At 40.9% G+C, this 15,824-nt stretch overlaps 1 protein-coding gene across 5 annotated transcripts in view; it reads right to left on the bottom strand.

Moving 5' to 3' along the window:
* sdk2a (sidekick cell adhesion molecule 2a) overlaps positions 1 to 15,824 on the bottom strand; it is a 351,347-nt gene that overhangs the window by 44,019 nt on the left and 291,504 nt on the right. For all 5 annotated transcript variants that reach the window (XM_060901705.1, XM_060901704.1, XM_060901703.1 and 2 more), the window contains 9 exons: positions 14,052 to 14,161; positions 13,820 to 13,970; positions 12,011 to 12,248; positions 10,689 to 10,804; positions 10,396 to 10,585; positions 10,201 to 10,299; positions 9,906 to 10,100; positions 9,129 to 9,330; positions 8,937 to 9,040 (listed from right to left, as the gene is read on the bottom strand). In XM_060901705.1, coding sequence (XP_060757688.1) covers positions 8,937 to 9,040; positions 9,129 to 9,330; positions 9,906 to 10,100; positions 10,201 to 10,299; positions 10,396 to 10,585; positions 10,689 to 10,804; positions 12,011 to 12,248; positions 13,820 to 13,970; positions 14,052 to 14,161 — 1,405 coding nt within the window. The remainder of the gene's footprint in view (positions 1 to 8,936; positions 9,041 to 9,128; positions 9,331 to 9,905; positions 10,101 to 10,200; positions 10,300 to 10,395; positions 10,586 to 10,688; positions 10,805 to 12,010; positions 12,249 to 13,819; positions 13,971 to 14,051; positions 14,162 to 15,824) is intronic.

Raw genomic sequence — 15,824 nt, forward strand, 5'->3', positions numbered from 1 at the left:
TCTTTTGGTTGGTGCTGTATTTTCATTATTCCCTTGAGAAATGAGCAGCTGTGTGTCATGCTAACATCACAGGAAGACACTGGTGCTGAATAGGAGAAAAGATCTTAACAAACATCTTGACAAACGTAAGGGATAAATGTCAGGTTTCGTTAATAACTCCTAAAGAAAGAAAGAAAGAAAGAAAGAAGGAAACAAAAAACCCAGAGGACTTTTTTAAAAAGCAAGAGCTTCTTTTCTTACCATTTTGATGTTCACGGTCATAATAATTAGAAATCCAACACAGAAGTTGTAGAGACTGCAATGTTTTACTCAGAGTTCCAGAACGCAATGCAGCTATACAACACACTTGGGCTGAGCTATGGCAGAGACTCTAGTGATCTACAAGATGATAAGTACGATGGCACTGATGATGATATTTGCATGAAAATTGAGGCTTTGGAGGCTGATCTGTTTGAGCAGAATATACAGATCAGCATATTGGGTAACTTTTTTTTGAGCGCCTCTCAGGAAGCATTCGCCAAACCTGTTGAACACTCGCCACATGTATCAGGTCCGTACATGACTTAAAGGACATGGGACATGGATTTTTTTCTGGATATAATTATGTATAAAGGACATAAGAAATGCCATCTAAATCACTGCAGGGCGTCAAAAATGTGAAAATCATCACATTATTCAACTTTTTTATACATCAGCGTAAAACAATGATTCGTTAATTAGCTAGGTGGTCATCAGCGTAAAACAATGATTCGTTAATTAGCTAGGTGGTCACGTGACCCGTGACGTCACAAAAACTTTCCAAGGAGCCAGCGCTTGGGAATCTAATGTAAACAGGTTACCGAAATGGACACCATCGACAGTGACATTCCCGATGTTTCACAGAGATGTGAAGTTAGACCCTATCAATTCGAACCGATAGCTGGAAATTCACATGAACATGGATCTTGTCTTTACTCTGATGGGTCAGATGATTCTGAGAGTGAGAGTTCATTCAGTCCCCATGAAACTGAAAGCGGTCGGCTCAATAACACTCCCTGGTAAGTTAAAAACAATTCTGCTCAAAGGCTAATGATCTGTTGAAAGAAGTATTATTTTTGTATCATACATTGAAAGTTCATCATAGATCTAGCTAAAGTCCGTTGCAAGCTAGTTTTTTTTTGCTGATATTTTTCGAGATCGATTGAGATACAATGCTTCCAGAGTCCGAGATGAAAACATTCAAAATGGCGAAACGCCATCACACAGCCAACAACACTACGCCATTTGGCGAAAGAGATGAAAATTAAGAAAAGTTAAACAAACTTACCAACATAACTTAACATTTATTTAAATGTCCATTAATGTTACAGGATTTCTTGACTGTCTCTACAGTTGTAGGAATGTTAGGCCTTGTATATTATGGCGCTATCACTGCCTCCATGAACCCGGCTATACAGCCTCTTAAATTTGGCTTGGCAATTAATATCGCTCAGTACCTGAGTATTAATGCTGAAAGAATCCTCAGTGAAATGGTCCGAACACAGTTTGTGGGAAACAGTAGGTGCAAAGTTTTTTCTACGGCAGTAGTGAGCCCACACTTTCCTCAGCTTCGGGTCCTTGGGGAATGCAAAAAACTTACTCCAGGGCATTTCCCATTGGAATTATTGCAACCATAAGCAGCACAATACACCATGATGTTCAATGTACGTTAAAGACTATAAAAACAATTTTCTTGTCATTCACTTCTCCATTCATCTACCCGCTTGTGCTGTGCCCGAAAGTTTTTGTGACGTATGATCACGTGACAGCGGCTCTTCCGGTTGTAAAATATGCATATCGGAGCTCGAGCAGAAATGCCATATAATCATCACGAATATAACGATTTTGCTGAATTTAATAGATGATTTTGCATTTGTTGATGCAATTAATTCATATTTTTAATGGAAAGAAACTGATATAGCGTGCATTTATGTTTCATGTCCCATGTCCTTTAATTGGGGAGGGGGTCATTTTGACAATTCTTCATAAAGTATTCTTAAAGGAGATATGCAGAACCTTTATTTTTAAATACATTTCTGAGTGGATAGTATCTCCATCCTTGACTCTTGTATACTGCATAATTGGGAATAAAAAATGTATATATTTTTGAGAGATAAAATCAACCGCAAAGTTGGCATTTGAGCTGCCCTGCTGAGCCAGCCAGCCCTGGGGTGGGTCATGTCACAGCGGGAACTGGTGCTGACCAAAGCCAGACTCGGCAGGTGAGATTGGTTTCAATGGCGTCTTTGTTCGGATTTATTGGAGATTCTTCGGATTCCTCAGATAGTAGTACATCTGACTGTAATAGTCCTGAAATTGGAGTGTGTGTACATGCTACTGCTATACACGTAGAACCGTATCAGTTCGAACCATCGTTAAGTGAATCCGATAGTAACACGTCGGCCACGGAGGCCCCCACCTTACGAAATAAAGCCAGAGAACAAAGCCGTCTAGAGAATTGGATGGAACTGAACTGACAGTCTCATGAGACTCTCATTAAAACAGAATAGGTGTTATAACTTCTGCAACATACATCTACATGCATGCATTTTCACTGATAAAACATAAAAGGCTAATTAAATAATCAGATGAACTGAGACAATCACATTCTGAAGCAAATTAAATCATCTTACACCGGTAACTTAAACACACAATACACGTTACATGTATTAATCTAAATGCAGGTAAACAACGAGTGTTGTTGTTTTTGTTATGTAATCAAATGAGAGTCGCATCTTACCTGTCTGTGTTCTCGCTTCTTGAAGGCCAAGGTTGTGGCCAATTGTTTTGAAACAATCTGACTTTAAGTTCTTCGTTCATTTGCTTCTTCCACATAAGGGCGAGATATGCTGTTGAGGCAAGCATATCCAGCGAGGGGGAAAAAAAAGCATATCCAGAGGAGAAATCTGACGACTGGTCCACTCATTCTCCATTTTCTCCATACTGAATACTTTGCCATTACTGCTCGGCTCACACTCCGGGAGAACTGATGCAACTGAACTTACTTTCCTTTCCTTGTAGTTTTCTTTTCCTTTAATTGTTGGTACTGCACCCTCTTTCAATACGGGCTTATAGCCAACACTTCTCAACAGATCAGAGGTCTAGTACGAGTCATCAGTAAAAGGAGCAGAGGAGAGACCACTTTGTAGGCGCCCAATCTGTGAATTTCTCGCAAAATGCGTCCAAATCTTTGCAGTTTGAACATTCTTGGGCCCTGAATGCAATGTAAATCCACCTTCTGTCGTGTTGCTGGCGGGTGCAGCAACACATCTACGTGGCATGGCGATAAATTAGCTCAAAATGGAGGATCCGAGTTGCAGTCAGCTCTGTGTTTTAATATAGCGGAAATGGTGATGAGACCGATAGACTTCCTGCTGTGACATCACGGACGTCAAGGTCATTCACTCAGACCGCTACCTATATGAATCACTTTAATCGTAAAAATTACTATATTAGATTGGATAGGCTCCAGCTTGCCTGCGACCCTGTAGAAGGATAAAGCGGCTAGAGATAATGAGATTTATTGTTAACACTTAAAACTATTCCTGTGCCATTCTTGAGGTCTCAAGACATTTATAAACAAAAAGTGAGGCCATGGTTCTGCATATCTCCTTTAAGTTCCATATAATTTAACTCCTTTATGTATTAACTAAATGAGTATTACAACAAACGAATAGCTCCATGAGAGCCCTGGTGGTTTTTTTGAACATTTTTGTCGATAAACCACCCCTGTGCTAAATACAAACTCTTCTGAACTCCCACTTTGTACGGCCCTGATAAACATATACACAAAATTGGAGATACTTGTTATACTTGTTCACATGCTTATAAAAGCATTTTCTGTATCTCTGTATACATTAAAGTATATATAATGCAATATAGATTTTACATATAACGTGTTTATCTTAACTTATTGTGTCATTTTTACTTTATTTTACAAAGTTGACAGAACAATACAGGAGAAATTTTTTTTTGAAAATAGCCTTTTGTTCATTGACTTTTTAAACAGCTGATAAAATGTTCATAGAGCAATTTTTGCTTTATCTGGGGGTCCCAGATGGAATGATGTAAAAAAATTAATTGGCGTCTACCACGCTAAACTCTTAATTCTAAATTGCTTAAATTGCAATTTACACACCTAATAACCTATATGTACCTCCCACATAATAGTTGGGGCCCCGAAAAAGGATATCTGGCAAGTGCGAGTCGTGCGAGTATAAATTTTCTGTGTAATTTGGTTTAATAAAAACGATCTCTCCCCACAAGCGGCCCCAGCCGAACATGCCCGAAGTTGACATTCTCTGATTCGTGTCATTTCCTGTTTCGTTTTCATTTTGCAATGGCGGCCCCCAACATGTGCGAGGAAGGAGTTTTTGTCGAATTATTTCTTGGATTTGACATGAATACTAGGTAGGAACCCATCGTTTTGAGAAAGGCGAGTATGGGGCAATGTTTACTCGCCGTTAGATTTCACAACTCGCACTTGGCGAGTGGTTAAACTACATGCTGCAGATGAGGAGGTGATAAAGCTGGACAGACTAAGGCCAAGTTTACATTAGACCGTATCTGTCTCGTTTTCTTCGCGGATGCACTGTCCGTTTACATTAAAACGCCTGGAAACGCCGGGAAACGGGAATCCGCCAGGGTCCACGTATTCAATCCAGATCATGTCTGGTCCGGTGCTGTGTAAACATTGAGAATACGCGGATACGCTGTGCTGAGCTCTAGCTGGCGTCGTCATTGGACAACGTCACTGTGACATCCACCTTCCTGATTCGCTGGCGTTGGTCATGTGACACGACTGCTGAAAAACGGCGCGGACTTCCGCCTTGTATCACCTTTCATTAAAGAGTATAAAAGTATGAAAATACTGCAAATACTGATGCAAATACTGCCCATTGTGTAGTTATGATTGTCTTTAGGCTTGCCATCCTTCCACTTGCAAGTGGTAAGTGATATGCGCTGGGATCACACACACAGCGGCTCAGTCCCAAATCACTGCTCGTGCACTATACTCGCGTGCTCTGTGAGCTGCGCAGGGCCGGAGTGCGCACCCTCCAGAGGGCACTCGCTGTTCAGGGCGGAGTGATTTGGAGCGCAGGATGCCTGCGGAGCCGAGCGTATCCGTGTATTGGCGTTGCTGTGTGCACGCAAATCGTGTATTGGCGTTGCTGTGTGCACACTAATCGTTTTAAAAACGTTAATCTGATGATCCACTGATACGGTCTAATGTAAACCCCACCTAAAGGATTAAAGCACTGCTGCATCTCTCTTTTTAGGTGGAAATGAAGTCCCACTAGTACCACTATCAGCAGATAGTTGAGATATAGCTGATAGTTGATAACAGCAGATAGTTGTGAATGGCTGTCTGTCTCTCTGTGTTTACCCCACTACAGATTGGTGACCTGTCCAGGGTGCAGGGCTCGACATTAAGGACTGCCCAATTGCCTGGGGCAAGTGAAACACGCATTCGGGCAAGTGGGATATGTCCCTGACATGCCTGACCGGGCAAGTTGGAATGAGCATATATTACGAACAAGCACCACAAAACTTAGGCTTTTTGATCTTTTATTTCAGTTCCTAAAATCGTCCCTCACTACATATCTGCCATTATGTCTTGGCTGTTTTCATAGTCTCAGTTTCATTTACTGCTTTCCAAGTTATTTTATATACCCCCGCTGTTGTACTATGGCACGCATATTGTTTATAGACCCCTTGTGCATGATGTCACGCATCATGTGATAATTACAGCTGGGGTCAGACAGACACCGTCTTTTATGCAAGCAAGGCTTAATCTGTCTTCAGTATGGTTCATTTTTGCACTGTTTATGCTTGTTCAAACAGAGAAATAGATAAAAGGCATTACTGTCTCCCTGCTATCAAGAAAAATGTTAACAAATAGAAGCAAATGCTTCAGGAACAGCGAGGAAATGAGTGGTTAAAGAATACGAGGAGAGGAGCTCAGCCTGAAAACTCCAGAGAAATTCACGATTGTATTTAAAATGTATTTTACAAAAACAGAAAGTCGGAAGCGAGGATGGAAGAGTTTGCTTAAGAATCTCGTTTTATTATAATTTTTTTTCTGCTCGCATTCGAGTTAGCTCCTTCATGAAAGTGTTTGATTTTCTTACAGGTGAAGCCGCTTCCTTATTCGACACAGAAACCCCAGATTGGTTTCAAACAACTCGAGCATAAAAAACTCAACAAGGAACGACACGCGTGATAATTCCTGAAAGAGCGGAACAGATTAAGAGCAGAGAGAGCTGGAGCTTTGTTTCTGTTATCAGAGGAGCACAGTCCTGTGCAAAATATTGATATATCTTTTTTGTTGTTGTTATATCATCCGCCTCTAGGTTAAGAAAAAAAAAACATGCTGCGTCATGACAGACCAGCTGCACTGATTCAGTTACAGGTTGCCAGGTCAGTATAAAACACCCATAACCTACAGTGGTGCTTGAAAGTTTGTGAACCCTTTAGAATTTTCTATATTTCTGCATAAATAGGACCTAAAACATCATCAGATTTTCACACAAGTCCTAAAAACAGATAAAGAGAACCCAGTTAAACAAATAAGACAAAAATATTATACTTGGTCATTTATTTATTGAGGAAAATAATCCAATATTACATATCTGTGAGTGGCAAAAGTATGTGAACCTTTGCTTTCAGTATCTGGTGTAACCCCATTGTGCAGCAATAACTGAAACTAAACGTTTCCGATAACTGTTGATCAGTCCTGCACATCAGCTTGGAGGAATTTTAGCCCATTCCTCCGTACAGAACAGCTTCCACTCTGGGATGTTGGTGGATTTCCTCACATGAACTGCTTGCTTCAGGTCCTTCCATAACATTTCAATTGGATTAAGGTCAGGACTTTGACTTGGCCATTCCAAAACATTAACTTTATTCTTCTTTAACCATTCCTTGGTAGAACAACTTGTGTGCTTAGGGTCGTTGTCTTGCTGCATGACCCACCTTCTCTTGAGATTCAGTTCATGGACAGATGTCCTGAATTTGCTGGTATAATTCAGAATTCATTGTTCCATCAATGATGGCAAGCCGTCCTGGCCCAGATGCAGCAAAACAGGCCCAAACCATGATACTACCACCACCATGTTTCACAGATGGTATAAGGTTCTTATGCTGGAATGCAGTGTTTTCCTTTCCCCAAACATAATGCTTCTCATTGAAACAAAAAAGTTCTATTTTGGTCTCATCCATCCACAAAATATTTTTGCAATAGCCTTCTGGCTTGTCCACGTGATCTTTAGCAAACTGCAGACAAGCAGCAATGTTCTTTTTGGAGAGCAGTGGCTTTCTCCTTGCAACCCTGCCATACCCACCATTGTTGTTCAGTTTTCTCCTGATGGTGGACTCATGAACATTAACATTAGCCAATGCGAGAGAGGCCTTCAGTTGCTTAGAAGTTACCCTGGGGTCCTTTGTGATCTCGCTGACTATTATATGCCTTGCTCTTGGAGTGATCTTTGTTGGTCAATCACTCCTGCGGAGGGTAACAATGGTCTTGAATTTCCTCCATTTGTACACAATCTGTCTGACTCTGGATTGGTGGAGTCCAAACTCTTTAGAGATGGTTTTGTAACCATTTCCAGCCTGATGAGCATCAACAAAGCTTTTTCTGAGGTCCTCAGAAATCTCCTTTGTTCATGCCATGATGCACTTCCACAAACATGTGTTGTGAAGATCAGACTTTGATAGATCCCTGTTCTTTAAATAAAACAGGATGCCCACTCACACCTGATTGTCATCCCATTGATTGAAAACACCTGACTCTAATTTCATCTTCAAATGAACTGCTAATTCTAGAGGTTCACATACTTTTGCCACTCACAGATAAACAAATGACCAAGTATAATATTTTGTCTCATTCGTTTAACTGGGTTCTCTTTATCTACTTTTAGGACTTGTGTGAAAATCTGATGATGTTTTAGGTCCTATTTATGCAGAAATATTGAAAATTCTAAAGGGTTCACAAACTTTCAAGCACCACTGTACACACTAAACAATAATTTTAAACTCAAACATTATCCTGTTTGTCATGATGCAGCGCGGGTTTTTTTTTTTAAACCTAGAGGTGGATGACATAACAACAACAACAAAAAAGATATATAAATATTCTCAAACACAGTACTGTTCAAATGTCTTGGCACCCTATTGTTTTCTTCATACAAACTTTGTTATAGATTTCTATTTTATGATTTCTACATTATCGAGTAATGAACCTACAGTTTGAGAGAGAGTTCTACACAAACACACTGAACTTTACAACTGCTGCATGCATGTCAAATGGAAATAAATCGACTAAGGGAGGAAAAACTATTTTGGATAAAATTGTTATTGTCCGTTACAAGTAAAAGTAAAACGTAACCAATAACCAAACTCAATAATACACTCAATCAATAGCCAAGCTTCAACTCAATGTGTGATCTTCATTTTATGTTGCAATTCACAACTATTCTATGGTTTTCCTAAAAAAAAGTAGTACTCACAAAATAGGGGGAAAGTGATAATATTGGGGGGCAAGTGGAAATTAACCCCCACTTGCCCCCAGGGCAAGTGGGTTTAAAAGTTAATGTCAAGCCTTGGGGTGCCCTGTGCCTCTTGCCCAGTGTCAGCTGGGATTGGCTTCAGCTCACCCACGACCCGCAATGGATAAGCAGCAAAGAAAATGAATGAATGAATGAATGAATGAATCTTGCGTACAACTAACTGATTATAAATATTGATATGCAAGGTGAATTTTTCTTTAACAGAATACAATGTTCTCACACACCACATCTAGCACATCAGATATTCTTTCTACAATTCCAGTAAGTGCACTGGCACTAATGATGTCTAGCTACTTCAGGTTCAGACTTTCATTGACAATTCTGACTCAAAGAGTGAGCTGGCCTTACCATCCTGCAGAGTGGTGATAGTCTCGCTCTCCTCACTGTACTCACTGTCTCCTATGTCATTAGTCGCCTTCACACGGAACTGGTAGGAAGTGAAAGGTTTGAGTCTGTAAAGAGCACAAAAGTTCTGGTCAGTTTTCTCAACACTGATGTGCCTGTTGACAGCAGGCTAGTAATATAAGAGTGCTGATTTACTTGTCTACTATATAGGAGTTGGCCTCATGGTTGACTGATGCTGACTGAACGATCCAGTTAATGCTGGGCAGCTCTTTGTACTGTACAGTGTAGTAGCGCACTGGAGACAAACCGTCACTGCCTGGTTCCCATGACAGCAGCACACTGCGAGCTTGCACATCCTCCTGGGGCACTACAGGACGACTTGGAGGCTGGGGGCGAGCTGAGAGGGAACGGGTTAATACCGTGATTACTGATAGAATATCATGAATAACAATTAAATATCTTAATGTATGTTTATGTAAGACTTTTGTACTTAAATTAGGGCTGTCAAAGTTAATATATTAATAATAAACATTCTTCAGCAAAAAAAAAAATCTTCTTGAGGAAAAATGTTTGAACTTGCTAGGATTAAAAGATTAAAAATGTTCCAAAGAGATTTAAACAAAGGCTACCTTGTTGTTATTATTAGGTTAAAAAAAACATTAATTCCTTTTCAATAACTGATTTATCTTGGTCAGAGATGCACTGAATCCTGGTGAACAGGTTTGGCAGATCCTGGATGGGACTCTCGTCCATTACAGGGCATGATACACACATACATCCACTTCTAGGGGCAATTTAGAGTAGCCAGTCCACCTACTGGCATGTTTTTGGGAGGTGGGAGGAAACCCATACGCTACACTCCACACAGACTGTAACCTGAGGTCTGGATGGAACTAGGAACCCTGGAGCTGTGAGCTATTTTAATTCTTTGAAATCCCTAATTTACATATTGAATATGTCTGCCTTGTGCACCTCTCTTGTCTGTGGTGACCACCAGGGCCTCAGCAGCTTCTCCCCAGCCGTTTCTGGTCTGGGCCGTTAGGCGGAACACATAAACACTCTCCGGTTTCAGTCCGCTAGCTGTATACTGCCGTGCACTGGGGCTGAGCACATCCACTATGGCCGTGTTGGTGTTGGAGGAGTTTTGCCGGTAAGTGATCTGATAAGCTAAAAGAGATGTAAATCATATGATCAAGATGACAGTCACACAAGACATAAAACAACACAAGGAATAATTAGTTTTTGATAATCATGAATACAAAATCACCAAGGATAATGCCGTTGGGTTGAGCAGGGGGCTGCCAGATGAGTCGCACTGAAGTGGTTCTGACCTCAGGAAAAAGAATTCCTACCGGAGGCCCAGGAACTGCAATCAATAACTCACTGAATTACAGCAAGAAACACAGCACAAAGCAACTTTCCCAAAATGTAAGTATACCGAGAGTGTGGAATAGTCTCTTACCATCATCCAGTGTACGCTCCAGGAGTGGGGGTGAACTGGGTGTGCCGTCTCCGATGCGTGTGAAGCCGAGAACCTGGATCTCGTAGAGAACATACTTGTCTAGGCCGGTCAGTTGGACACTGTGGCTGGTGTTCCCCTCCACTATCCAGAAGCGGGGTGCCAAATCAGAGTCTTTCTCTCTGTATACTACCTATGAGACATAGAGGAGAATCTCATACACTTTCCTTAGCAAGCAGCTCTCAACTTTTTACACAAAAATTATTTTTTAAAAATGAGTGATTAACATCCAGTGCCTTGTAGCCCAGAATGAGTCCATTACGGTCTGTTTCTGGCACCTCACCCCACCGGACCAGGATACTGCTGGAGGTCGTGGCAAAGGCAGAGACATTGGCTGGTCCACTCGAAGGCACTGCAACCAAAATCCATATTAGCAATTATAGCAAAGAGCAGCTTAATATTTCTGTGGCTCCAATTTCTAAGTTAAAATAATATCTAGATTTAGGCATTGCCTAAAAGCGGAGCTCCCATCTGTTTCTGGGTTGTAGAATTTTCTTACATCATAGCCAGTCTCTTTTGTTTTATTTCTTTACTGGCTAGCACTGGCCACTAGGCGGTGTGTATGACTGGTAATTACTAGCACTGGCCATGAGGCGGTGTGTCTCATCTCATCTCATTATCTCTAGCCGCTTTATCCTTCTACAGGGTCGCAGGCAAGCTGGAGCCTATCCCAGCTGACTACGGGCAAAAGGCGGGGTACACCCTGGACAAGTCGCCAGATCATCACAGGGCTGACACATAGACACAGACAACCATTCACACTCGCATTCACACCTACGGTCAATTTAGAGTCACCAGTTAGCCTAACCTGCATGTCTTTGGACTGTGGGGGAAACCGGAGCACCCGGAGGAAACCCACGCGGACACGGGGAGAACATGCAAACTCCGCACAGAAAGGCCCTCGCCGGCCATGGGGCTCGAACCCAGGACCTTCTTGCTGTGAGGCGACAGTGCTAACCACTACACCACCGTGCTGCCCGAGGCGGTGTGTATGAGTGGTAATTACTAACACTGATCACGAGGCGGTGTGTATGACTGGTAATTACTAACACTGACCACGAGGCGGTGTGTATGAGTGGTGGTACACGTACACGGACAAACCATAAAAAATCGACTCGATGGGTTTAGCATTTTTTCTTAGGTATGGTGCTCCGCTCGCACGAGCTCCGCTATAATGGGGCTACATGGCTAATAGTAATAATAATAATAATAATAATAATATCTTAGCAGGGGGAAATATTTTTTTATATCAGCAAATATATCTAATCTACATCTATTTTTCGTTATGAGATGAATCATACATGTATCAAGTCTACTTGTTTTTATTTATGTCAAGCTTTTGTGCACTCAATAATCACTTCCTTCTAGAAATGCTATATATCTATAAGGCAAAATATCTGCAAAAGAAAATCAAGCTAGACATGAAGAGTATAAGTGTATTATAAGTGAAAATTATTAAACAAATTAACCCACATTAGTGTTCACATTACAAACAACTCAGATTAAATTATGAGAGAAGTGAATTATAGGAGAAAGAGGAAAGAAGTAAAACTCTCACCTGATTCTCTAGTTTTGGCGTGAGCAGGCTGACTCCACGGTCCTGCCCCGATGCCATTAATGGCCTGCACACGTACTTCGTATTCAGTCCACTCCTCCAAGTCCTCGATGGTAAATTCTCTCTCCAGCCTGTCAGAGATGATGTGGGACAGAACTCCTCCTTTCACGTCGGCCCGAGAGTACTGCACCCTGTATCCCACCAGCTCTGGATTACCGTTGTACTCCCACTCTGGCAGGGGCTACAACACATTGCTCTTACGTGTCAAAAAAAAGCACACTTTATAGCACATTTTAAAAATATTTAGACTCACAATCACATAAGTGAGACTATGTGTATATCATTTATATCTGATTGTTACAAGGTAAAATGAAATTTAAAAAATGTCAACATCTAAAAAATTATCTCTGCACATACACAACTACCATTACTGGCAAATACTGAACATGTACAGTATTTTGTGTTTTAAAGTGAATTTAATGGCCCTAAACCACACTTTTTTACTTGTACAAAGCAACAATCATTATGTTGATTGACCATGTGTTTTCGAACCATAGCTGATCCAAAAGGCCATAAATTACTGGAAAATTAATAAGATCAGCCAATTTTCACGGAACCTGCTGAGACTGAACTGGAAGATCCCGAAGGGGTGTGTGACGTCACATGTGTAACAATCCAGGTATCAATTTCGTTCCTGTGCGCAGCAGTGGTTAGACCAGTCTCAATATGGAATCACGTTTTGGAGAGAATTCTGATAGTGATTGGGATTCTTATATGTTGGATGAAAGGGCAGATAATTATCAAGGATATTCCAGAGTAAATGGTTATCTTTTCAAGCCCCCAAGACAAGAAACTGCCAGTTCACTCAGTTCACGACAGTCCCACTCAGCGCCGATAGCGCACCACCAGCCAGAAAGAATTGGAAACACAGATTGGTTTGTGGATTTTTATTCTAAGCTGGCTGCTGCAAAATCTAGGGAAAATGTTTACATGTACCTCAATAAATGCAGAAAAAAATCTTTAAAACATACACTTATTCAGTGTCATTATTGAAAGAAAATATGAAGTGGGCAATAATAGGGGAATCGACGAACTGTCCAAATGTCAGATCAAATATCATTTATTAAATAAATGGGTTTCTTTTTTCTTCCAATAATTCCCATGTGGTCGTTCTGGTGGTGATGAACACTTGATGAATCAGATTTATTATTAGCAGGCGACATGAAATCTGCCTGCTTTGTTTGCACGAACCTTACCCACTGTGACTTTAGATTAGTGTCATTTCTCAGAAATTCATGAATCAAATGTCCTGTTGTATATGGATTTGAACATCCAAACACAAGTCAGTGCTTTCCCATTGTTATTTTTGGAAGATTCCAACAACAATATCCAATTTCAGTGAGTAAACAAGCATGGAGTCAGATGAACGGAAATGACCCTGATAACCAGGGTTCTACGCGTGACGTCATGCGAGATTAGCCCTGGGGCAAGGCTGCCTTTTTCCAGGATCTGGAAGCCGCAATTTATCAATAGTTTTGTGTTTGATAATAAAATAACAAATAATTAATCTTATTTTCCGCCTGCTTTATTAATTCATTTCTGTCGTTACTAATGATAGATATTCATTTTAAAGCATTACATTAAGGCATTACACACACTAAGGTATAACATAATATATAATATTTTAATATTTGTATAAAAAAAGAGAAGACCAGAGTACATGCATCTACTGAGTATCTACCAAACAGAGAAAAGAGCAAGAGTGTTAAGCACAGTAAGACATGACTAATAATTCTCTAGATGTTCGCCTACCACCCATCGGAGCCAGAGGCTGGTTTCACTAGCTGTGCGGAGGGTCACGTTGGCAGGCGCAATATCTGGTGGTGCCTGCAAGGTCTGGATTTTCCTAGATGGTTGGCTTGAAGGGCTGGTGCCAACTATGTTTACTTGACGCATTCGGAACCTAAAATATAGTTCAGTGAGTAGCAATGAGTAAGCATGAGAAGCTGGTGTGTGCAGGTGGTTCAGACAGAAATAAGTGTACCTGTAGAAGGTATATGGGTTGAGACCCTCTACTATGAGAGAACGTGCATCAGGCTCATTAGCCAGCTGATGGACCATGACCCACTCTTCGTTTTCCCCTATTACCCCGATCTGTGCGAGAAAGAATAGAATAAAAAAACAGATGAATTCATATTCACTTTGCATTGAGTTAACATACAGATACACAGGTAGCTTCATCACAGGTACTTTCACACTAAGCATATACACACATACACATACACACAGTGCCCTCCACAATTATTGTCACCCCTAGCTAAGATGTGTTAAAAGCCTTACAATAAATTCAATTTTTACTGCAGAAGCATAATCTCACACTGAAAATTGTAGAAAAATGTAACCTTTAACTCAAGTGAATTTAAAAAAAAATCCCTGACTAAGAAATAATTATTTTTCATAAAATCACCTGTTCCACAACTATTGGCACCCATAACAATTCCTAGAAAATAAATGTAATTGAAGCATTTCTGTCATTTCTACTGTAGTTTATAAAAGTTGATCAGAGTATCTAGGAACCTTTAATTAGTAATTCATCATATCCTGTTTCCCTGGGGTATAAATATGATGTGACACAGAGGCCTATTTCTCTTATTCACTCTTCAACATGGGAAAGACAAGAGAACACACCATTCAAGTAAGGCAGATGTGTGTCGACCTTCACAAGTCAGGCAATGGCTACAAGAAAATATCCACTCACCTACACCTGCCCATATCTACAGTCAGAGGAATCATCAAGAAGTTTAAAACAACTGGAACAGTGGCAAACAAGCCTGGACGAGGATGCAAGTTTATCTTGCCACCACACACAGTGAGGAGGATGGTAAGAGAAGTAAAAAGTTCTCCAAAACTCACTGTTAGAGAATTGCATCAAAGAGTAGCATCTTGGGGTCACAAAGTCTCCATAACAACCATCAGGTGCTATCTGCATGCCAACAAGCTGTTTGGGAGGCATGCACAGAAAAAGCCTTTTCTCACTTACAAGCATAAACGTAAACATGATCGCTAAGCGGTACTGGGACTTCAAATGGGACCGTGTGCTTTGGTCAGATGAGATCAAGATAGAGCTTTTTGGCAACAAACACTCGAAGTGGGTCTGGGGTAACACAAAAGATGAGTATGCGGAAAAGTACCTCATGCCCACTGTGAAGTATGGGGGAGGATCGGTGATGCTGTGGGCCTGTTTCTCTTCCAAAGGCCCCGGGAACCTTGTTAGGGTGCATGGCATCATGAACTCTTTGAAATACCAGGAGATTTTAAATCAAAACCTGGTGGCCTCTGCCCGAAAGCTGAAGATGGGTCGTCACTGGGTCTTTCAGCAAGATAATGACTCTAAACATGTGGCCAAATCTACACAAAAATGGTTCACCAGACACAAAATCAAGCTCCTCCCATGGCCATCTCAGTCCCCAGACCTCAACCCAATTGAAAACCTGTGGGGTGAGCTGAAGAGGAGAGTGCATAGGAGAGGACCCAGGACTCTGGACGATTTAGAGAGACTGTGCAAAGAGGAATGGTCAAATATCCCTCTCTCTGTATTCTCCCATCTTGTGAAATGTTATAGGAGAAGATTAAGTGCTGTCTTGTTGGCAAAAGGGGGTTGTACAAAGTATTAACATCAGGGGTGCCAATAATTGTGGCACACATGATTTAATGTAAAATAATTATTTCTTAATGTGGGATTTTTTTCCCCACTGAATAAATGCACTTGAATTAAAGGTTGGATTTTTCTCTTTTTTTGCATTGTTATCCTATATTA

This window comes from Neoarius graeffei, chromosome 20, assembly GCF_027579695.1.
Source record: "Neoarius graeffei isolate fNeoGra1 chromosome 20, fNeoGra1.pri, whole genome shotgun sequence".
NCBI lineage: Eukaryota > Metazoa > Chordata > Actinopteri > Siluriformes > Ariidae > Neoarius > Neoarius graeffei.